This window comes from Botrytis cinerea, chromosome 15, assembly GCF_000143535.2.
Source record: "Botrytis cinerea B05.10 chromosome 15, complete sequence".
NCBI classification, from domain to species: domain Eukaryota; kingdom Fungi; phylum Ascomycota; class Leotiomycetes; order Helotiales; family Sclerotiniaceae; genus Botrytis; species Botrytis cinerea.
Window position 1 is genome coordinate 1,914,500 of NC_037324.1, and position 22,786 is coordinate 1,937,285.

At 44.1% G+C, this 22,786-nt stretch overlaps 9 protein-coding genes across 12 annotated transcripts; 4 read left to right on the forward strand and 5 right to left on the reverse strand.

Moving 5' to 3' along the window:
* Positions 1–204: 204 nt before the first annotated feature.
* On the forward strand, positions 205–1,981 carry BCIN_15g05490 (hypothetical protein). Its single transcript, XM_001549685.2, has one exon. It carries the CDS (start codon positions 399–401, stop codon positions 1,722–1,724), a length of 1,326 nt encoding a protein of 441 aa, XP_001549735.2. The 5' UTR covers positions 205–398; the 3' UTR covers positions 1,725–1,981.
* A 5-nt stretch (positions 1,982–1,986) lies between these two features.
* BCIN_15g05500 (hypothetical protein) lies at positions 1,987–3,627 on the reverse strand. 2 transcript variants are annotated; one of them, XM_024697734.1, is made up of 2 exons: positions 3,483–3,627; positions 1,987–3,425 (listed from the first exon to the last, which is right to left on the reverse strand). In XM_024697734.1, the coding sequence occupies exon 2, from the start codon at positions 3,401–3,403 to the stop codon at positions 2,219–2,221; it is 1,185 nt and encodes a 394-aa protein (XP_024553550.1). In that variant the 5' UTR covers positions 3,404–3,425; positions 3,483–3,627; the 3' UTR covers positions 1,987–2,218. The 2 variants fall into 2 exon arrangements, with proteins under 2 accessions (XP_024553550.1, XP_001549734.2); XM_001549684.2 differs by having other exon boundaries at positions 1,987–3,627.
* Positions 3,628–3,647: 20 nt separating this feature from the next.
* Positions 3,648–6,656, reverse strand: BCIN_15g05510 (hypothetical protein). 2 transcript variants are annotated; one of them, XM_024697736.1, is made up of 5 exons: positions 6,417–6,656; positions 5,708–6,069; positions 5,313–5,654; positions 4,844–5,250; positions 3,648–4,778 (listed from the first exon to the last, which is right to left on the reverse strand). In XM_024697736.1, exons 2-5 carry the CDS (start codon positions 5,942–5,944, stop codon positions 4,157–4,159), a joined length of 1,608 nt encoding a protein of 535 aa, XP_024553552.1. In that variant the 5' UTR covers positions 5,945–6,069; positions 6,417–6,656; the 3' UTR covers positions 3,648–4,156. The 2 variants fall into 2 exon arrangements, with proteins under 2 accessions (XP_024553552.1, XP_024553551.1); XM_024697735.1 differs by having other exon boundaries at positions 5,708–6,656.
* A 49-nt stretch (positions 6,657–6,705) lies between these two features.
* Positions 6,706–9,112, reverse strand: BCIN_15g05520 (hypothetical protein). Of its 2 annotated transcripts, XM_001549681.2 has the most exons (3): positions 8,451–9,112; positions 7,660–8,392; positions 6,706–7,606 (listed from the first exon to the last, which is right to left on the reverse strand). In XM_001549681.2, the coding sequence occupies exons 1-3, from the start codon at positions 8,490–8,492 to the stop codon at positions 7,500–7,502; spliced, it is 882 nt and encodes a 293-aa protein (XP_001549731.1). In that variant the 5' UTR covers positions 8,493–9,112; the 3' UTR covers positions 6,706–7,499. The 2 variants fall into 2 exon arrangements, with proteins under 2 accessions (XP_001549731.1, XP_024553553.1); XM_024697737.1 differs by having other exon boundaries at positions 6,706–8,392.
* Positions 9,113–9,289: 177 nt separating this feature from the next.
* BCIN_15g05530 (hypothetical protein) lies at positions 9,290–11,002 on the forward strand. The gene has a single exon (XM_001549680.2). The coding sequence runs from the start codon at positions 9,690–9,692 to the stop codon at positions 10,776–10,778; it is 1,089 nt and encodes a 362-aa protein (XP_001549730.2). The 5' UTR covers positions 9,290–9,689; the 3' UTR covers positions 10,779–11,002.
* A 17-nt stretch (positions 11,003–11,019) lies between these two features.
* Positions 11,020–12,022, reverse strand: Bcerg28. Its single transcript, XM_001549679.2, has 2 exons — positions 11,736–12,022; positions 11,020–11,681 (listed from the first exon to the last, which is right to left on the reverse strand). Exons 1-2 carry the CDS (start codon positions 11,805–11,807, stop codon positions 11,283–11,285), a joined length of 471 nt encoding a protein of 156 aa, XP_001549729.1. The 5' UTR covers positions 11,808–12,022; the 3' UTR covers positions 11,020–11,282.
* An 11-nt stretch (positions 12,023–12,033) lies between these two features.
* Positions 12,034–13,632, forward strand: Bcifa38. The gene is made up of 2 exons (XM_001549678.2): positions 12,034–12,356; positions 12,427–13,632. Exons 1-2 carry the CDS (start codon positions 12,225–12,227, stop codon positions 13,288–13,290), a joined length of 996 nt encoding a protein of 331 aa, XP_001549728.1. The 5' UTR covers positions 12,034–12,224; the 3' UTR covers positions 13,291–13,632.
* A 300-nt stretch (positions 13,633–13,932) lies between these two features.
* On the forward strand, positions 13,933–18,985 carry BCIN_15g05560 (hypothetical protein). Its single transcript, XM_001549677.2, has 3 exons — positions 13,933–14,487; positions 14,538–17,695; positions 17,747–18,985. Exons 1-3 carry the CDS (start codon positions 14,202–14,204, stop codon positions 18,368–18,370), a joined length of 4,068 nt encoding a protein of 1,355 aa, XP_001549727.1. The 5' UTR covers positions 13,933–14,201; the 3' UTR covers positions 18,371–18,985.
* Positions 18,986–19,366: 381 nt separating this feature from the next.
* BCIN_15g05570 (hypothetical protein) lies at positions 19,367–21,637 on the reverse strand. Its single transcript, XM_024697738.1, has 6 exons — positions 21,088–21,637; positions 20,980–21,005; positions 20,793–20,829; positions 20,653–20,738; positions 20,232–20,602; positions 19,367–20,165 (listed from the first exon to the last, which is right to left on the reverse strand). The coding sequence occupies exons 1-6, from the start codon at positions 21,236–21,238 to the stop codon at positions 19,655–19,657; spliced, it is 1,182 nt and encodes a 393-aa protein (XP_024553554.1). The 5' UTR covers positions 21,239–21,637; the 3' UTR covers positions 19,367–19,654.
* Positions 21,638–22,786: the final 1,149 nt, after the last annotated feature.

Genomic DNA, 22,786 nt, shown 5'->3' on the forward strand with positions numbered 1-22,786 from the left:
CTACAAAGTATAAAGCTTTACCAACATGGTGCCCACCAATAGACGTGATATCTCAGGGGCGGTTGGGTGAGTCTAAGCCCTAAACACGCTTGGTACCTCGGCCGGTGTTGTTCTAATCTACAAGCTTCCAAGCTTACAGCTATAGTATTTAGTTTAGTGACACCATCATGCATATGATGGGATGTAAATGTCCCGGATGGATCAGATAGATAAGGCGTGGAATTAATTGCAGTTGTGTTTCAATCGTAATTCAATCGCAATATTCTTCAAGATATTATTTGCTTCCTTCAATTCATCCACACGCAAGGTGTTGGCTGCTGGTAAAGCTTCATTCGATTCCTCTTGGAGTCTCGCAAAATTCAATAACAATATACACGGTTCATGAATATCTATCTATCATGCGACGTAGCCGGTTAAGCTTTGCTTGTTTATTCATTGTCATAGCCGGAATACTTTGGCTATCACATTCGACAATAAGAGAAACATATGATCGCGCGAAATCGAACTGGGCGGCGCAGAAAGAAGATAATGGACACGTTCACGAGCCCGAAGACATAGTCATATCGAAACCAAACTCAATCATCCCACCAGCTAAAGTACCAATAGCAGCAGAGGTCCCCCTCAATCTCAATTTCCCACCACAAGCCCCCCCTTCTCCTCCCGATGCCTCAACTTCTACGGTAGAAAGTAGCTCCGCATTCGACGACATGAAATTTCCCTTCCAGGAAGATCTCTCCCTTCCTCTTCCGACGGTCGATCTCAAAACTCTTGCAGATAAATGGCCTCACAACTATGACCCCGCTCTGCCAGTGGGTTCCAGGTTCGCTTATGCAACTTTCATGAATACCCATAACCCTTCAATTCGCGACCCCTATTTCATGGCCGTCCAATCTCTCATTTATCGCGTTCTTTGGCGATCATCTTCTAAAACTCATTCTTATCCATTCATCGCTTTTGTCGCTTCCTATGTTACTCAAGAGCAAAGACAATTACTTGCAGGTGCAGGAGCTATTGTCAGAGAACTGGGCCCATTAGATTGGAACCCTAGTAGAAAAGATTTGTCGGATGGAGAAGACAAACCAATCTATTCGCGATGGAAAGATACCTTTTCAAAATTACACATGTGGGCACAAACGGATTTCGATCGGTTATTGTTCTTGGACGCGGATGCTTTTCCGTTAGAGAATATTGACGAGATGTTTGATTTAGTTGCTCCCAAAGCCTGTAATGCACTCAAGCAAGAACCAAGTGATCTTTTCCCTGACGGATCAGCGAGCTGCAATGGTGAAGAATTCATCTTCTCGGGAGTGCCTCAACTTCCCGGCATTCCGGTGGAGATCAATGTAGGAGCAATGGTGTTCACACCGAGTCAATTGATTTATGATAAGTTTTTGCAAAATTATCAGAAATACAATATGTATAATACGAATATGGCAGATCAGGCATTCTTTGCATGGCAATTTAAACAGGATGGCGCGTTCCCCGTGACACCATTGGAGAGGAAATGGGGAGGGTTCTTTCCCCATGAAGAAGATGAGGGGAAATTGAAGGTGGTTCATGAGAAATTGTGGGCTACGCGAGGGTGGCTACTGGAAGAGTGGATGGAGGGTTGGAGGGAAATGCTGGAATGGTACAATGGGGGTGGGTTTAAGGAGGAAAGGAATAAGGATGAGTTTTTCAAACCAAAGTTGGGAAAACATTTGGGGAGTGGCGAGGTGTTGTAGGGTTCTTTGGGTTTATTTTATGCGAAACTATGAAGCGATCAGTCAAGATGAGTTAGACGGCTTGTCTCAGTATATTTAACTAGGCTGATACTCCATAGATTCGTTATCCTTTTTCTATCTCCATGCGATAAATGCATAAACTACAGGACTAGTATATGTGAGAGGAGACACTTGAACCGTGATCAGCTTGGTTGTTTGGCATGTAGTCGTGCCAGCGACTGATTTATGTAGACCAGAAATCCATTAATGATATATTATTTATTGAGTAATACAACTTCCCAAGACCCAATTACCACTCATACGTTTTATTTGCAGGCAATAATTGCCATTGTAAATCACAACTGGGGCTTAATTTCCCTTCAGACATTCTTATACTCCCCATTCATTACCAGCTCCGATTGATGGATTTCTCGTCGAATCAAAACAGAAAGAAAAGGCCTTTCATTTCGTCTCACACCAATCAATGCGACTATTGTGCACCCATTCAACAATTTTCAACCTTCGTTTAACCACCAGACTTCGTCCTCACCACTTCTTTGCGCCCCATTCCCAATTCCTTCATACCCGTCCACAGCCTCATCTCCTTCAGGCTCTAAAGCCACCACTCCAGCCCACTCTGCGTTTGTACTATCCCACCCTCCATAAAAACCATCGAAATTCATTTGTACATCGTTTTCGCCTGATATTTTTGGTACACCCCCAGTGTAGGGGTCAGCATCAATATCGTTCGACATGTCGTTCCAGTCAATTTCGGCAGAGGCCTCAAAGCCATTATTGTCTCCCCCGCCCTCTACATACCCCTCATCGTATTCTGGTCCTGTATCCATATTCGTATCCGAAACTGGAGGCGCCGTCGTTTCATCATAGCCTGAATCAGACGAATGGCGAGAATCCGACGCAGAGGAAACAGACGATTCTACATCTTCTTTGTCTTTTTCTCTGCTTGAAGGTTCCCCTTCATCATCTTCCTCATCGCTCTCCCATGTAATCTCATCTTTATCGAGATTGATATTCACGTCAATATCAAACCCCAGTTCTTCCGGCGTTAAATTACTTCCTCCATTACCCTGAGAAGCGAGATCCTCGATTCGAAGCCCTTGCGTCAGTCCTGGATTTTTCTCCACTTCTTCCATCAATGCCTCTTCCAAATCATTTGCCAAATTTGGTGGGGCGCCCAGTCCCGCGGCGTCTTCAATCCCAGTCGGTGTGTCCTGATCGGAGAACGGTTGGCTCTGTGAGAGAGGAACAGTGGGGGATGTGAAAGGTGGAATTACACCTTCGCCTAGAGTTAAATTTGGAAGAGTAGAGCTCGTATTTGTGGGAGAAAATAAAGTGGAATCGTGAGGTGGATGAATGAGTCCATGGTGTGGATGATGTTCGTGATGATGATGATGACGATGTTTGTTATCGGTAGAAACAGATTGCGGCAAATTTCTGGAGCGGGAATGGTTTGGCTGAGAGGGATCAGTAGGGGTATTGCCTGGTACTTTGAGCTTGGGTATTTTAGAGAGGCGATCAGAAGAGCTGTGTGCCATTTTGCGTTTCGGTGAACTGGAGCTGGGGTTTGCGTTGGTGTGAGATGCCATTGTGTGTCTTTGTTTGTGATGTGACTTGAAGCTTCGAACGGAAGATTTATGCGAGTCAAGTTTTTGAGACTGTGAGTATGATTTTGAATGCATGTGTTCGAATGAGAGACTGATTCTACACCACGCGGATTAAATGCTGTCAACAGGCTGTCTTGTAATGGGAAACGCGTACATATATGTAGAATGTAAACAGAAACTTAAGAGTTTCCATCAAGTAAAACTCGAAATGAAACGGAGGTGGAGAGCTACGAGTGAAGATAGAACGACAAAACAAATAACAAAGAGAATGATTGGTAAAGCTGAGTTCAGTTCCCCTCATAACACGTGTGAAAGAGGATGTAATTTTTAAGGCAGGCTTCTCGCCTCAATTACCGGAATGGATGGAACATTCAATGGTAACGGTTACTGGTATCTGGCTATTTATAACAAAGAGACTATCGACAATAATGATGCGCGGAAATAGATTCTTGGAATGAAGGTAGACAAAGGCATGATTTGCGAGATCTGGATTGAACTTATTCTTGAAATATCCTATGATTCTTTGTTCGATTTAGACTTGGCGTGGCAAATAATTACTTGATCATAGCCTTATAATCAATGATAGGCAGCAGTGTATGATATCAATAAATATCATTCAGAAAGCTAACAAGCTATGTCTTGGTACCAACAGAGAAAATCCCAAATATCCATAATTTCAGAAACGCCATTGTATGCAAAAAAAACCATGTAAATAGTATCCCCCTAACACCTAACTTCCCAATACCTATTGCCGTAAAAGTATGTAATGGAAATAAGTGGGAGCAACTCAACAAATGTTGATTCAATCAAGTAATTCCAATGATAAGTTCATTGTGCGATGCTCACACCAATACTAGACAGGTACTGACACCTTGCCATCTGTACATCTGGTATAGTTTCCATTGTAACATTTGGGGTGGCTGTCCCTGTAACGTTCTCGGCTTGGAAAAGTATCCTCTGATAATTACTAGTCTTTAATTGTCCCCATCTAGGTGCACTTTTGAGCTTATATGTATTAGGGTCTTTGCTCCTAATGAAGCTGGTCCAGTATGCTTGGATGGACGGTATGAGAGCAGAATCTGGAGGTCCACTGCTACCCCAGATAGAACCAGATTCGGCAGTATGCGTAACACCATACCCACTGGCAGCATTTTTAGGCGATAGAACGTCCCAGTGGTAATTCCAGTTTCCAATTGATGGGGCGAAGAAGTCATGAGATCCGGATATGTAGATTCCGGGACAATTGTAGCGCATCTCGCCATAAGCAAGAGCTGCTGCGCTCCAGTATGTACCAGCGTTTGGATATTGAGGTCCCTGAGGGTAGTAGTTATGGATGTTACTTAGTTGATCATCAGTAAGTTTGACGAAATTATCTTTCAAAAAGTTGGACATTTCGACGCTGGAATTGATGGATTGAGGAGTAAAGTTTGTGCCTTCGTTTGTGTCGTCACTATAATGAAGAAAATATTGTGTTAGCCTTTCTGGCATAGATGAGGAACAGTAAAGAAGGCATACCCAAATATCGCAGGAAGTTGAAGATATTGCCCTGTGGCAAACAACTTGTAGGTATAATCAGGAGTGAAATCACCGTCAATAACATTAGACCACATAAACGCCGGATTATCTCCTGCACCGCCTGGTGTTGGGACATCAATGTTGTTTTGGGCAAGAATGCTAATATCCAATCCCCTCAAACAAGCTAGTGTGTCACTTTGCCCAGCACAACCAGTTCGTTGAACTAAACCATCGTACTGGTATTGTGACTCGGCTATAGTGAGTTGAGCACCGAAAGACTGACTTTCGGCCGCACTAGCATGGAAAAGTCCATCATCGCGACCTCCATATGCAGAAAGCTGAAGATCTACAGAAGCCGCGCCTGCACTCGCTCCTCCAATCGTTACGTGTGATTTATCGCCTCCAAACTGTTATATATTAATATCATATGTTATTACAGATGTGTTAAGTCCAAATACTAAGAACTTACTTGTTTAATGTTCCTCTGAACCCATTCAAGTAGGAATCGTTGATCTTTAAGCCCAACATTTGTATCACCATTCGCCACAACTTCCTGACTGGTCAAGAAACCCCAAGGACCAACACGGTAATTGAACGTGACTACTACGATATCGTGGTCACCAGCTGCAATTAAGCTAGTCGCGTTCAAGTTTGGGCTAGCAAGGGTATTGAAGCCACCACCTTGAAAGTACACAAAGACAGGATGGAGTTTGCTTGCATCGGTAGGCGCATAGACGTCTACAAAAAGACAATCCTCGGTTGTTTTAGATGAAAGTGAGGTCGAAGGTGAGGAGTGACAGACTCCACCATGCTATAATTTTTAAGTCAGTGTGGACAGATAAACAGAGTGGGCAAAATGCACACCTTGTTTGCTATTTGTAAAGTATCATTTACAGCGGGATTTTGAGGGGCCCGAAAACGCAAATCTCCCAAGGGAGCAGCAGCATATCGAAGCCCAAGCCACTGAGTGATGCCATTACCATTATTAGTTCCCAAATATTTTGAATATCCCAGATCAACAGTTGTGTTGATTGATGGTGTCGGTGTTGGAGCTGCAAATGAGCAAGCAGCAAGCGCCAGGAATGTTAAAGTATTAAACATTTTCCAACTTTGCAAACAGTTTTTTTGCTTAGTTAGGAATGAAATCTAGGACTGGACGGAAGAGAGCAATCTTTCTTGTGAAGGATTCGATGTTTATATGCATGTCGCGGAAATCTTCTGAATCACTGCATGAACATTAGCCCGATGAAAGGTAATGTCATAATCCACAGCAGTTTAACGCTGAAGTGCTTCGGCGAGGAGGCTTTGAAAAGAATACACGAGATCAATCCTTTTTTGGTATCCATCCTGGAGGAAGGTGAGCACACTAATACCCCTGCTACCGAGATTCAGAATGGAAAACGAGAGATCTGACAAGGCTTTGTGATGCACGAAAGAAAATTAAAAAGATATAAATGTATGTTGGATCTCGAATTCGTCACGTAAAGACAATTTAGCTGATCATATGCTCTTCTCTGCAGATATTGTGAGGCCTGAGACCGTTCAGACATAAAGATGGTGGACAAGGACTTACATCACAGCCAATCGTTGCATATGTTACCGAGAATGCGGGGAATGTCGTGGAAGTTAACATGGTACTATTGTCAAGTGATTTCGGGAAATTGAATATACTGAAGGTAAAGACAATGAAGAAATCATCTTGTGTGTCTCAGAGGGTGTCATTTTTTAAGTTCACTCGCCATCTTTGTGTGTGAGGTGAGATAAATTAACAATCACGTAGATGGGATGAGATTCCACATGATGATAGAAAAGCGAGAGCAACGTTGTGTTGGTAATGAGGTACGAGGTACTATAAATAGCCGTGAATGGATCTCGAATCTCGGGGCACAGCCTGCAGCTGCAAAAGTTTTCAATTCACGCTGGAGGGGGATGGGGTTGAGAGAGGGAAGCGCACGGACCCCCACCCTCCAACTACCTATCAAGTAAGCTTTACGGAGTAATATAAGAAGATACTCTTGCTGCTCTAGTTTTAGAACGCTTCAAACTCTGTGAGCTTTACGGAGTAATATAAAAACGCTTCAAACTTTGCGGGCGCAGCTTACGCTCTATTGACCACCAATACCACCCTAAACGCGCAAATGTGGCTAGGCAAAGTTGCATTCACCCAAAGTTATATCCCTCGAACTAACGGTGTGATGTTGGATTTGGAAGGTGCTGAGGACAAAGCTTCTCGTACCCTAGTCACAGCCGTTACGCTTTTTACCACTCCAATAGTACGACTGGTAACAAACGACGAATAACGAATAACAACGACCAACGACCAACGACCAACAACGGCCAACAGCAAAAGGCTGTGTCCATCTAATTTAAGAGAGTTTTTACAAAGAGTTTACTAAACTCATCTAAACCCATTGGTTCTGAGAAAATCCCTCTAGCCTATCCCGCCTATCAATATTTGAATAAATCGCATTTATCAATATTTTCATACTCCAGTAAGTTGAAATCTAATAAACGCCCTCGAAAGTACATGTGAATCATAAAACTAAATAAAGCGTAGTAAGCATTTAAATCAAGGACTCAAACGATGAAGCACCTGCAGTTCAAGCAGTTCGTTGTTATCCGGTACTCTTTGGAGCGATACAAGGCGAAAAATGTATCAATAATCCCAGGAACCTATTACGATTGCCTTACTTGAGTGTTCGACTTCTCTTGTCAACGATTCTTCGATATGAAGGAGAAGTTGCGTTGTTCTTAGGACCAATTCTGAAAGGAATCATCAGTACTCTTCCCTCTAATCTCTTGCAAACTCGGCTTACCTTCACATTGGAGCTTATAGAAAACGGGAGCTTCCTCATCACGGGGTAGCAAAATTGGAGCAGGTGCTTCTTCCCACTTAGAAACTTTAAATTTCAATCCAACATGTTTCTCAGTATCGCTCCACAAGAGCCGTTTGTTGCATTCCTCTGGGTTGTCAATGTGCCTCTCATTCGCTTCAACGCGATCCGACATCCAGTCTCTAAAAACTCTTATGACCCCCTCACCAACGTTAACGCAACTTAGAAGCAATCCTCGTTTTGGACCAACCTTTACGATATTGGTGATGGTGCAAAGCTGCGAGAAAAGTTCATGTGACTCGAGATCGATGATTTGAGATACAAGCCTGTCTTCTGATTCTGGTAAATGGGTTGGTCTAGTACTGCCTGCTAGATGTCGAATTCTTTCTTCAGGCTGAAGTGGCCTAAAGTGCGAATATAGACCGGCCATTTTACCTAATCTCCCGGTACTGTTGACATCTTTGTATACATCTCCCTCTCCAACAACGTCGTCACTTAGTCCATCTGTACCAAGATAATCGCACAAAGCGTACGGGGTGATAAGTTTCGTAGAGGGATGAAAACATTCAAGGATCAATTTATGATTCTTCAAAGCCGCTGCTGCAATAAGGCGATGGTGTATGATTCGGATTATGAGATCATGGAAACGATGGCAGGTGCATGCGAGCGGAAGAAGTCGACGGGTAGAAAAGAGTGAAAGGACAGTGATGAGGAGCTTTAATATTGATTGTTAGCCAGCTAGTTCATAGGGCTAGTCAAAATGAAACACCGACCTCATTGGGCATTGAAGCAATTCCAGTGAAACTATCCACCATCTTGTCGACTTTTGAATGTCAAATAGTGTCTTGAAAGATATATGATTCTGGTTGAATCAATCCAAATTTGCGTACGACAAACTCAACCTTTGTATTTATCAGATATTCCGAACAGAACCCAGTGATAACTGTCTGTGCAATTTGAGGGCGGGAAAGCACCAGATGAACACGAGAGTCGTGGGTAAGTCGGATGATATGGAATCAGGAGTAAATCCGATAGACAACTAGGATTCTGGTAGCCACAATAACAATCTAGACTTTTTAATCAAACCCTATGCACTGTTTGGTGGGATGCGGATGCGGATGCAATGGGCTGGAATGGTAGCAGGTAGTTCTTTTCTTTGTCCCATGAGATAAGACTGCGAGTAGAGTGAGATAGTAAAACCCGAGCTCCTAGGTAAGAGTGGCAATTGCGAACATAGACACAGTGTCGTTTTGTGCGTAGAGATGTGAAAATGTATGCAATGTAGCTTTTTCCTATTTGATAGAGAAGATATCGATGAGGATAGATTATCATTAGAGAAAGCTTTGGATGTCAGGTCATGCCATGCCACGCCATGCCGCGCCATGTCATCATTTGTTGATTCACGTCAATTCTCTCTTATTTTCATAGTTAAATCGGAAACAATGACGGAAGTGGTAGGTATCTCTCCATTCGATCGATAAGAGATCCCTGAGCTGTTTCAACCTAAAGACGCGATTGTTGATGCATGCCGAAGCATATCCACAAATCACGTGACGCAGATCGGGTCGGGTCAGAGGAACGCTGTTGGTCTTGATATTGCAACTAATAAGCTGATCTTTTTTGCAGCACTACTCTTTTATCCATTCCCCTCCACTATTTCCCGGTATTGTTCGCTGCACGTAGATCCAGTGCAGTCGAGAAAATGATAGTCTACTTGTATACACTCTCTGATGGGTTCCCACCTTCAACTGTGGGAGTTCGTCACAAGCTGTTTATGAGAATGGAAAGGTAGCAAAGCATCGAATGAAGCTCTTGCATGAATGACAAACAATTAGGAAACAACACGCTCCAATTCTGCAAACCTTTCAAAATTATGCTCTCGAATTATTTGAAGGCGAGAAACAAGAGCTGAACAGTGTCATTTTGCGTTGAGAAATTGCAATTACATTGTTCGGGCTTGTCAAGAACATAACGTTTATTCACATAAACAACGTCGATAATATGAATATAAAATGTCTCTTGCCTCATCGCATTATATGTCTTCTCAGCAGCTCACTCACCATCGAACCATCATACCATCATATCAACAAATTCAAACATCAAGGTATTCAATTCTTGGAGGCATTTCAAGATATCTTCGCCACTCAGCCAACATTTCTGATCGCCCCCCCCCCCAAAAGACGCACACTTCATTCGCCATGTCTGAAGTGTACTGTTTCCCTTTTGCTGCCTTGGATCAATGGTACTTTGATGCAGAAATGATACACTATTTTCGAGATGCGAAAGTCCGCTGGGATAGCGACATGCCAAATCCCTTGGTGCCTTTCCCCAACCAACCAACATTTGTTATCCAATTCCAGTTTTGGGCGTCCTGTCTTCAGGGCCATGTCAAAGATCCCGAACCCTACTTGCCTGGACAAGTCCATGGACTTCACGGACCCAGCTTCACCGACAGTGATTACGTACCGCGGGTCGAAAATGCACTCTTCAGAGCATTCAAGAAGAACGGGATTACTGACTGCACGGTGACCCGTGGAGTCGATGAAACTCTGGCCTTCAAAGGCCACCCACCGCATGTCCTCTGTCGAGGATTTCCACAGATTGATGACTATGGCTCGGAGGTGCAAAATCCAATGCGCCAAGGCGGAGGATACAATGCAAAGCAAGAACCATGGATTCCCCTCTGGCAGATCCACTCGCCTGAAGATTCATCATGGAAGCCAATGAACCTTCAGCGCTACGATATCGCTTTCGTGGAAGTCATATCACCCGTCCTTCCACTCACAGAAGAAAGCTACATAGAGGTAGACCGAGTCGCTCACACAATCATTCAGACACTCAGGGTTCAGAAGAAGGATGGTCCAGGTATTAACGTCAGATGTGAAAGTCGATCCAATTTCTGCTGGCCGAGCACTAGCCATCGCCTTCCTGCAAACTTGAAGAACACTCTAGAAGCACGCTTCTCTCGTGTTCCCCAGGTGGATGAAGAAAGAAGACTTGCTTTTGCCCATGAGATGTTCAACGAAATCCTCACCACAGGACCACAGCCCGCACGATTCTTGTTAGAAAGACCTTCTGCAGGGAGATTTGATGACGAATGAGGATGGAGACACATCGGACTCGTGAGTTTCCTACCAGCAAACTCTGCGACGAGAATCTCAATGTGGCGAGCATGGCGCTTCTACATGTGAAATTCCGCAGAACAATCTCCTAACTAAGAACAAGAAACGAGCCAGAAAACTATGCCCGATAATTGAGCCGGCCTCAACTCAGATCCCCCCAGCGGGTTGAACTAGAATGAAAATAAACTTACCTGAAATCCGGAGCCCTTCGATAGTCGAATGTGATGCAAATCTGATATTAAAATATTCTAAGTAAGTAAAATGTATGTTCAACAGTAACATAAATCTTGGGTATGCAACTTCTCCCAGCTAATAGTATTGAGAAGCACTCGACTCCTTTTGGAGGACCTTGATAATTGTTACCATGCTTCATAACCCCTCAGTATGCCTTAAATGCGTTCCCAACTATGACATTTCACAATCCACTTATTATGTATATCCTCGCCTTCCTCTCCCTCCCGTCCAGCTGATCATCACATTCTCTTATTTGACATAGAATCCCCACTGCACCCACATCCAAATCAAAGTCCCTGTTGACACCGCGGCCGGTCCTGCTAATCCCTTGCCCATCTTCGTAGTGCCAAACACCAACCACTCTCCCATAAAATGTAACCACGCAACAACAAACGTCGCATATCCCAATTGATATATTTGTGGGTTGCTAATATGATATGCGGTTTGAAGACGAACGATCGCAGTGATGAGAGTCCACGTTCCGAATGTGCGTGAAGAGAGAGGAGTGGCAGATGTGGTCAAAGGGTAGGATTGGGAGGTACCCTTACTAAGTGGGCTATTGGACTTGGGGATGGCGTTATAGATTTGGGAGTTAAAGTGGAGAGTAAAATAGCACTGAACGGTGTTGAAAAGAGAGGTCACGGAGATCTAGGGTTGGATTAGTGCTGAGACTAGATATGAGGAAAGGACAGCGTTACTCACGAAAAGAAGCCATTGGGGAAGTGCACCTTCGTGTTGAGGTAAGTACGCGGTGAGGCTAGTGAGGAAACTCATGCTGAGAAGCTGTATCTGAAACAACTGTATTTGAATATCCGATTGTTGATGGGATTGAAATGTGGTTGTGCCGTGATAATGGGATCACGCCAATGTAAATCCAAATCTGAAAAGAGGTCAGCCAGGACAACGAAATAAACAAAAAGTGTTAGTTCGAAGATCAGCCTTGTGCAGGGGCCGGCGGCCCGCACTATTGGCAAATCATGTTAGACATCGTTAGTGCCTCGAGTATCTCCAATAGTGAGATGCTACGAGGCTACTCGGTGTTATCATGAACGAATGCCGGGCTGAAATTTAGCGGATTTCCTCACCAAAACTTAGCCCAAATTAAAGTCACCTATTTCTAATAAGTCCTGGTGGCCTCAACGTTTCTCTGAATTGTCTTCCACTTCTTTCAATCCATTGACAATTGACAAAATGGTTCTCGATACTATTCTGCCAAAGGCTGTCCTCACCGGACTTGCTGGCATTGGAGCTTTCATTGTCGCTGGCAAAGTCATTAGCTACATCCAGCTTCTATTGAGTCTTTTCGTCCTTTCAGGAAAGAATGTAAGGGCCCTTGATACTTGGTGAACCGACAGCTTTAGTTTGGTGCAGCTGGCTAACATACTCCGAATAGCTTCGAACCTATGGAAAGAAAGGAACTTGGGCAGTAGTGACTGGTGCTTCTGATGGTCTCGGCAAAGAATATGCGATTCAACTTGCCCAGAAAGGATTCAATATTGTTCTCGTTTCCCGCACAGAATCGAAACTTCAAACTCTTGCCTCCGAAATCCAAACCAAATATGCCGGCTCAAATATTCAGACAAAGATTCTTGCCATGGATTTCGCTGCCAATAGGGACGAGGATTACGCAAAGTTGAAGGCTCTTGTTGATGGACTCGATGTAGGAATCTTGGTCAACAACGTTGGGCAAAGTCACAGCATTCCCGTACCATTTATTCAGACACCAAAGGAGGAAATGAGAGACATTATTACCATCAACTGCATGGGTACACTTCGAGTTACTCAAATTGTAGCACCCGGAATGGTTCAACGCAAACGCGGTTTGATCTTAACTATGGGTTCATTTGGCGGATGGTTACCGACTCCTTTACTGGCTACTTACTCTGGAAGCAAGGCGTTCTTACAACAATGGTCAACATCCCTTGGAGGTGAACTCAAGGGTACAGGCGTCGACGTCGAGTTAGTATTGAGCTACCTTGTTACGACCGCAATGAGCAAGATTCGTCGTACTAGCATGTTTATTCCAAACCCAAGAACATTTGTCAAGACTACTCTGGCCAAGGTTGGTAGAAGTGGAGGAGCCCAGAAGATGGCTTACACAAGTACACCATTCTGGGGTCATGCGTTAATGCAATGGTGGTTGGAAAATACCTTAGGAGTTGGAGGGTCATTTGTGGTAGATCAAAACAAAGGCATGCACCAGAGTATCAGAACCAGAGCTTTGAAGAAAGCCGAAAGGGATGCTAAGAAGGCATGATTCAAGAAACCAAAAGAGCATGATCAGACGGAGGAGTGAAACGAAGAGTGGAAGACGAGCGGTGGATGAACGAAATGCATAATTTGCTACATGTCTTATGCTAGGAAGTCGGCGGTAAATGGGAGAATTGGCTTCATGATGGCGGCGACAAACTCACGAGAAAGACCTATAGATTAATCTTCTCTGATTGTTTCGGGGTAGGCGAGAAAAGTATATAATCAACATCAATATGACATTATACTCAGAGTTCTGTATCGTGGGATAGACTTCGGATACCTTGAGTTCTAACTGTACAGATGATGGCTTTCTCATAGAGGTAACAGTGAATAAGCGTCATCTTCACCCACCCCCTTCTAATGCTCAAAGTGAGTTGTAAAAAAGAAAGCCCTTCTTACGTTGAAACATTATTCTCACCGGTACGGCGCACAACTATACTATCCTATCGTATGTCCCTAACGTACCTATCAAGCTAGATATCGCAGTATTTCCTATTTAATGATTCTTTTTCCAATTTATCATTCCCTAGATTTGTAAAACCCAAACCACCAAATTTCTATGACCTTGTTTTTTTTTTACAACCCATCACGTGCCTCAAATAAATATTTATCCTGGAAGCTTCGACCGCGTCGCGAGGCTCATCTAGAGAGAGAGTTGTAGCTCTAAAACAGAAAAAATATACAGCTGCAGGTATACAAATATAAACCTTGCCCTCGATCCATCCTCGAATTTTTACAATCATTTGCCTTCATCGCATAACTTCGAAGATTATCATATCATCACGACTCAATCGCTTTTCTCTTCATGAAGTTTTTCTAATCTCTAATTCCATCTTCCGCAAGATTCCTTCTCGCGACAGTATTTATTTAAAGATTGGTTGATTACCGGCCAAAGAAGGAAAAAAAAAAAAGAGAATGGCTCTTCCAGGAACACCACAGAGACCTTTACCAGGTACATATTTCATGACACCTGCTCCTCCGAGATTCAATCAACCTCCTCCACCACAACCACCTCTTTTCCGACCACCGCAACCGCATGCTGGACGTGAACCAACTCCACCTCGAGACGGCCCAATACCTCCTCCAATTCAACCTCAAATCTTACCACAACCTTTATTACCCATATCACGAGCTGCGAAAACTATCAACGAAGTTCTGCAAAGAGAATCAAGCTTTCCTGATCTTGATAGCTATGTCAAGCGTGAGTCTACATTAGAGTCTGTATAGGAGTCACAGCTAACAGTTTCGCAGAGGGCATCTCGTCTGACTATGACCTTCCATCTCCTGCCTCCGATCCCGCCTGGGTTCCTTTCCAAAAGATGAGGATGTACGATATTCCAGATACGATTTACGACCAATACAACAATGCTTCTTTCGGGACATCGATGGGGCTTTTTGCGGAGTTAAATCATGCATGGGCAGCTATCGACAACGCATTATACTTATGGGACTACACCAGTCCAAATCCAACACTGCGAGGATTTGAGGACCAGCCAAATGGTATCAGAGCTGTGAAACTGGTGATACCGCGCAAAGGAGTTTTCATTGAAGCTATCACCCACATTGTGGTGGTCGCAACCACTCAAGATATTATTTTGTTGGGTGTCGCAGACGGACTTGATGAGCATGGGAATAGAAACCTGGAGCTTTACAGAACCGGCATGACGCTTTCCATCAGAGGACTCGATGTCACAGTAATTGAAGGATCAACAGATACGGGGCGCATATTTTTCGCGGGAGGAGCCAACCAGGTCTACGAGCTTACATATCAAAATGAAGACAAATGGTTTTCAAATAAAACTGGAAAGCTCAATCACACGAGTCCCGGGTACACATCTTTGGTGCCCATACCTTGGGCTCGCGCGACGACTGAGGTTGTAGTGGATATGGTTGTGGATGACACCCGTCGCTTGCTATACACTCTTTCCTCCGAATCCACTATTCGAACATTCCATATGGACAGCGCTACCACCTTGACACAAGTTATTGACAAGAAGCGACAAGATATCCTGAGAGATATCTCTCACATGATTTCGGCCTCGCCCCTCTTATCGTCTCATATGCGAATCGTTTCAATCAGTCCTATATCTGCAAAAGAAGGACTAAAGCTCCATCTTATGGCTACTACTACATCTGGATGTCGCTTGTTTCTGAGTGCTACTCGGGGTTATGCTTACGGTTTTCAAACTGGCCAGGGAGCTCCACAAAGTATGCAGGTTCAACACATTAGATTCCCACCCAGGATTGATCGGCCGGGAACTAGGCCTTATCCTGGACTCGAGCCAGCGATTGAGACAAGCTCCGATGCACTAGCACATACACGCAAAGGTCTTCGATATCCTCCAGGCTTCTTCTTCTGTTTCGTTTCCAAGGAGACCCGTGATGGGAGTGATGCTCTTTTTCTGTCGGCTCCAGATACAGGTCGGATAGCAGCGCAGGCACGAGACATGGCCGCTCAACAAGGTTTGCGATATTGTGAATCAGCATTTTGGCTGGAAATGGGCAGTCGTGCTGAGGCTATTGGTCTTGTGACAAAACCTTTTGCCGCTTCAGATCAACCTCTGGGCTTCGGAAATGAACTCGCAACGCAGTATGATCTTCCAACCCCGGAAATAGCAATTATGACAAATTCTGGGATTCATATCGTTCGACGTCGACGACTCGTAGACATATTCGCCTCTGCTATTCGAAGTGGATTTGACGATGGAGAAACAGAAATCAAGAAATTCATTCGGCAATATGGTAGGGGAGAAACAACCGCGACTGCTTTAGCCGTAGCATGCGGACAGGGCGGCGATGCTTCAGTAGTTGGAGAGAGGAGGATAGCAGATCCCGACACTATTGAAGCTGCTAGAAGAGCATTCGTTGAGCATGGTGGTCGTGCATCTATGGATCAAAATATGGTTGTCGAGGGACCAACTCAAGCTATCGAAAACGTGCGGCCTTCTTCGAGACACGATGGGCTTGCTCTATATATGGCTAGATTAGTCCGTGGTCTTTGGAAATCCCCGGTCATAAAAATGGAAATTACCAAGGAGGCGATTGCTATCAAACCAACAATTGATAAAAAGAAGCTAGGTGCTGTTCAAGATGAACTTATGAAATTGTCAAAGTTCTTGGAGGACAACAAGACGTTCATTGAGGGGCTTTCTGGGCCCGAGGGTCTTAATCGTGCCACAACTCAACAGGAGGATCTTGCTCTGCAGGGCGAGCATCAAGCATTGCATTCACTGCAAATCCTTAACACGAGCATAGTGGAAGGAATATCCTTTGTGCAAATGTTTTTCGAGGAACGAGTCGATGACATTTGGGCTGCTTTGGATGATACAACCAAGCAACAACTTCGAGAACTGACATTTGAGCTATTATTCTCTACAGACAATGGCAAAAACTTGGCGAAGTTGTTGGTGAAGGAGATTGTGAATCGTAACATTGCCCAAGGCTCAAATGTTGATACAGTCGCCGAGGCTCTCAGAAGACGCTGTGGTACTTTCTGTAGTCCTGACGATGTCATTATTTTCAGGGCCCAAGAACAGTTGCAACGAGCGACCAGCGTTGGCCCTTCATCCGATCACGGAAGGGCACTTCTCAACGAGAGTGTTCGGTTGTTCCAGGAAGTCGCCGGTGTTTTATCCCATGACAATTTGTACAGCGCTTGCGCTCAATTTGCCGCCAATCAATTCTATGCTGGTGCAATCAGCCTGGCACTACTTGTTGCTCATGAATCTGATCGTGGCAACAAAGCTTTGTCGTGGCTTAACGATGGCAGGCCTGCCGACGACCATCGAGCAAGTTTCTTCGAGTTCCGCAAAGACTGTTATAACATTGTGAAGGAGATTTTGACTGCTGTTGACAACGACACTGGAAATGCACCGGAAATGGTTGATGGCAGACAAACCACCCAGGCTAGAATGCGCGAAGAAGCACATCAAGTGGTTGACGAGTCTGATGACGAAGTCTTTCAATACGACCTATTTGATTGGTACCTTGAACAAGGCTGGACAGAAAGAATTATTGCCACAGACTCGCCATTCATCGTGAAATATCTTGAGCGAACTGCTAGTGAAAGCACGGAGAATTCCGACCTGCTTTGGAAATACTATGTTCACCGAGAAGATTATTCTTCCGCTGCCGGTGTACAGCTTACCTTGGCTAAGAGTGAACTTCCCATCTCTTTGCAAAGGAGAATCGAATATTTAAGCAGAGCCAAGGCAAATGCTCAAACACAAGGCGGTGCCGTCCATAGACAGGCGCGACAAATCATGCTGCATGAGGCTGGTGAGCTACTGGACGTTGCTAGTATTCAGCATGAATTGTTGCAACGTTTGAGAGGCGATCCTAGAATTCCTCAGGCACGTAAAGATTCTGTGGTTCAAGATCTTGACGGCTCCATTCAACCACTCTCTGTCGTAAGTTTCCACCCCGTCCTCGGGTGCTTGTGCATTGCTAACATCTTCTAGCTTTTTAATGAATATGCCGACCAAGGCCAATACTATGACATCTGCCTCCAGATATTTGCAGCTGCCAATCATCACAACCAGGCTGATATCCGGACTATGTGGGAACAACTTCTACAGTCGATACAGACCCGTGTAGAAGAAGACCCGCAAGCACAAACTGAACGTCCCTATGAAGCTATCGTAAACATTATCCGTGAAATGTCGCAAAAGCTCTCTGGATATGAGATTGTCTTCTCTCCCAGTATTCTCATCCCTCTCGTCGAAACCTACGCAGCTGAGCACGCCCACCCAGGTCCTACAAACTGGGTCCCAGATTTGTTTATCAGTGTATCCTTCGACTTTGACACAATAATCAACATCTTAGAAGGAATGTTTTACAATGAAGTTAATCCATTCGTTGGGTCAAATAGGATAGTTCTCGCAAACCACATTGTTTATTCGGCGGAGCAATGGTACGAGGACTGTGTTAGACACAACAAGAGGGTCTTTGGAGGTGAGGTGCAGAAAGATCAGGTTGGACAGATTTTGGCCGAGTTGGGTGCGGCTGCCTATAGAGATGATCCAGTTGGGAGACAGAGAATTATGGAATTGAGAAGGAGGATTGGGTTGGGGGGGTTACGATGAGAGAAGAATGGTAAAGATCATACGATTGGGACGAAGGCAAGGAGAAGAAACTTGTAATTGGAAAACGAAAACAAGTGCAGGGCAATTTTTTTATAAGAGCCCATTGCCTAGAATGGCATTTGTAGGCATAAATTGGGCATTGAGCTAGGAGTTGGGGAACTTGTTTGTTTTGATACTAAGTGGAGGAAGCAGAGTTCGATCTTACTGAATTTATCGACTGGTGTGTGGACAGAGAAACTTACGCTATCGACAGTAGTCCGATGTGCCGAAAGTAGGGTTTCGTGGAGGGAAAGCGATGACGATAGATGGGTGTTCTGCTTGTAATTCATAGATGACTGGTGCTTGTTGGTTGGTAATATTATTGTGATCAATGGTGAAAAGTAACAAGGGAGTGAAAAGCTAGTTTCAATTAGCTAGTTGTCAATGAAGGAGATGAGATGATGAAAATGAATGGATACCATGGTAGATGAACGAGTTGACTTTGACTAACATGCTTGGTATTATTCGGTTGTGATTGAGGTATGAGCACGAGAGATTTGGACATGGCAAATGTAGAAATATGTGAAGGGAAAAGTAACGATTAGATTCAGGAAATGGCCTCAAATATTGTGGAAACGTATAAACCGTAGGGAAGACCATCCTCTCCTTCTTTTCATCATATAGTCACCCTTCCTCAAACCCTAAAAACCCATCATTCAACTCATCTTCTACCTGTGAAGACGCCACACTCTCCTATGTCCGACTTTTCACTTCCCTGCTGGCCTCTATGAGCTTTACTGTATATATTGTGATGTTTGTAATGAGAAGGTGGAGATAACCAAGCGATATAAAGAAATACAGAACTATCATTAGCGAGTGGAATAGGATTCGCATAATTGTTGAGAGTTGGATCGAATGGAGATTGCAATTCTGCAGAGAATGATTGACATAATTATAAAGATGTCTCAGCTGAAGGCTTGCTTAAAGGAACAAGGGTGATAGAATCTTACCCGCGTTTGAGTAATAAATGGCTTTTGATATTGGAACCGGTGCGTGGACAATTGAGGACTTTGACTTTGAGACGGCACTTTGACACTTGGTTTGCTCCATCGCTTTGCAGTTTCGAAGGGCGGATATGAGAAGTAACACGTACTCCGATGTCCAGATCACATATCTCGTGATGAAATCGATATTGAATTGCTAGATTGTAGCAAGTTTTTCTACAAAGCATAGGGGGTATATGACGAATAAAATGACAACTCGAGAAGTAAATCCCACATAAAACAATTATAACCCATCAATCATTCATACAAGGCTTTCGGTACTGCTACCGCTTTTTCTGACTGGCTTTCCATTATTCACAGACATATTGTCATGCCACTTCACCTCGGTTTCCGTCCTCACTGCGATCCCCATCTGACCTTTGTTCAATCCATCCCCTTTTCCGTGACCACTCTCCACATCAGTGACATCACTCATTTTATCATAGTCTCCTTCTATATCGCCGGCTCCAATTTCAGTAGTATGATGCGGTGTTCTCCTACTCAGTTCATAGCCTTCTGGGCGACGGGCTGTTCTTCCCTGTCCATATCCTTCGGTAGATTTCTTTTGACTCCGCGAACGACTACTGTCTCCGAAAAGCTTGGGGATGATGCGAACGAAGATGGGTTTAAGTGCAGGCGCACACGCGCAAACAAATGATAAGCCCACTTCAATTGTTGTAATGCAGAAAAGAAGAGAATATGTGATATCTGCAGGAGGTTTACGATCGAACGAATCGAGAAGGATAATCCGAATAATACCAATAACAACGGTTCTGTGGTAGTATGTTAGAAAAGGTCGGCTTGCCAAGAGTTATGGTTAGAAATGGACAATTCCTTACATCAGACCAAATGACAATATAGCAACAAGCATCAACTTTTGCCTTCTTGAAATCTGTAGATTGTAGACAATCCAAGTGGGCATCAACAAAGCCAGCACGTCAGTCAAAACACTGACACTTGCGGTCCCGGTAACAAAGTTTGCAAAGTTCATGCAGACAGCTTCGGGGTACAAGGCAGGGTACCAGTTCGCAGCGATGGGAACACAATGAAAAGCGGTAAGAAGGAATGTGACAACCATCATGATGCCATTGAAAATCAAAAGGCCAATAATCGTGAGTCTGACATTAGATTTTTGGCCGGTGAGACGAAGCAGGAAGAGAAGGATGGATGTTTTCACGAGAGCCAAGATAGGATTGTAGATGAGTTCGGTCTGGAATAATCAGTGATAAGCAACGAGAAGTATTCGCAATAAAAACTAACTGCATAGCCATATTTTGCTCCGGGCACGGAGTCCCAGTCGGCTGGAAGATCCCATACGTGAATACCAACATAATTGTATTCTATCACTACTTGCTGTTAGAAGAGCGCGGAAGGTGAAGTTGGTGATGAGAATGCTTTACCTTTGTATGAAGTATATGTCTCCGCCCAGTATACGATCTAGAAAGGGAGAGATTTAGTGGAAGATCCTGCAGGGCCTGCCCAGATAACAACGTCGATCAAGGCCTTAACCGTCACATCCATGGAGTTACGAGAAAGTCTTTTGCAGAATGGCACTTCTATGGCCTGGGAAATGTGAATAAAACTCACCATAGCAAAGCAAATTACCCAATCATCTGCGCCGGGTTAGCGACGGTTGTGTACAAAATGTTGATTCCGAAGAAGAAGAAAAGAGCACAACTAATAGCAAATACATACCTGCAGCAAAGGATCTAGTCAAAGATCTACTGTACAATCGTAAAAAGAGGGCAACTGTCGCAATGGCCGGAAACACGAAAGTGATCGCGAACGCCTGGGCTTGACGGCTATCGTGAGGAAGATCCGCAACAGCAGCAGCACTGGTAGCCATGTTGTGGTCGGTGAGCCAGTCACAATTCCACCCTGGGGTTCATGTACAAGAAAGTGGAATGCAAATGACAATGGACCACCCTCACTGATACGATTAAGAAGAGGAACGAGAAGTGAATATCAAAAAATGGGACCGTACACGACGCGCGACGAACAGGCCATTATATTATGATAAAGTCAATTAGCAGATGTGAATCAATGCAACCGAGGGCCCATTACCACATGGCGGTTCAAGGATTGAAAAGTTCAATGCGAAAAACAAACCCAGTCCAAAGGATTTAGAAGGAAAGATCGAGAAAAAGCGAAAGTTAAAACGAGGTATTGGGTTTTCAACTTCACCAGGGTTTTGACAATCAACGAGTCAAATTTCATAAGATATAAAACGGACCGGCATGTTGTCTATGCTATGAAAGCTCTGATTCGCCTAATTTACCTGTATGAATACTGCTTTCCCTGATGGACCAACGATACTGTATGTGCAACAGCAACAGTAAGGATCTTTTCGAGCTTCGTCGTACCCGAGCATTGTGACTAGGCCAAATTTGTGTTCTTTACATCCGTACCAGGAACTCGGGTAAAGAAAGGTAATCCCCGCTCCGGGTAACGCCAGGGGTGTGGAACACGGGAGAAATTCTTGTGGAGTGCTGTGCCTTTTGATTGCATCGCGGATTTGAACGTGAAGTTTGTGATTGTGTAACACAGGGCAAAAATGGGGTGAACGAGTGCCTAGAGGTTGAGGGGGCGAGGGAGGTTAGGGACGGGACCGAGATAGCAGCCAGTAGCAATCGGTGCAAGTCCGAAATATACAAGGTGTTCCGCAGGGTGATTAAATTCAGAATCTGCAACCCCTTTCCTCCTGCATCCTTTCATTTTCGTACAGCATCTGCCGACTGTAACACTGTGCACACACATGCAGTGTGAAAAACGGATGCTGTTCGTATGGGAAGGTATCATCATCTTAATTACCGGCACCAGCTAAGGAGGAATAAAAAGCCACAATATGTGTAGCGTAACGGCGTCGATGAAAGGCGGGGGACCTACGTCTCTTTTCTTTTTGTATGCCGATACCATGTGTTTCTGAAGTTTGTAAGAGTAACGTTACGAGTTCTGTGCTATAAAATTGATGTTGATGTCAATGCAGCGAGTCCAGTCAATGCATTCTACTTATGTAGCTAATTCTGTTCCTCAAAGAGACTTATTTGTAAGCGGGCTCATCGTTGAGGATAAGATACCTAGTTCTGCTTTAGAGACAATCGAAAGAGCTTAGTTGTGCAGACTTGGAGATTAAAATTTTAATCAGTCCCAGGATCTACGTAACATCTTGGCAAGTATAAGTAGCGAATTCAATCTGATGAACGCAAAGTGGTCTACTAAGTCTAAATCTTCATCAGTAAGGACTTTAAACCAATCATGTAGAGATATGTGCACTGTACAGTCGGTATTTCGTTCTTTGTGTATTCATTATTATTGACAAAATTTCACCTCCATCGGATGATCAGCTGGGGTTGAAGTTTGTAAATGGGGCTTCCCGCTATATAGCAAAATACTA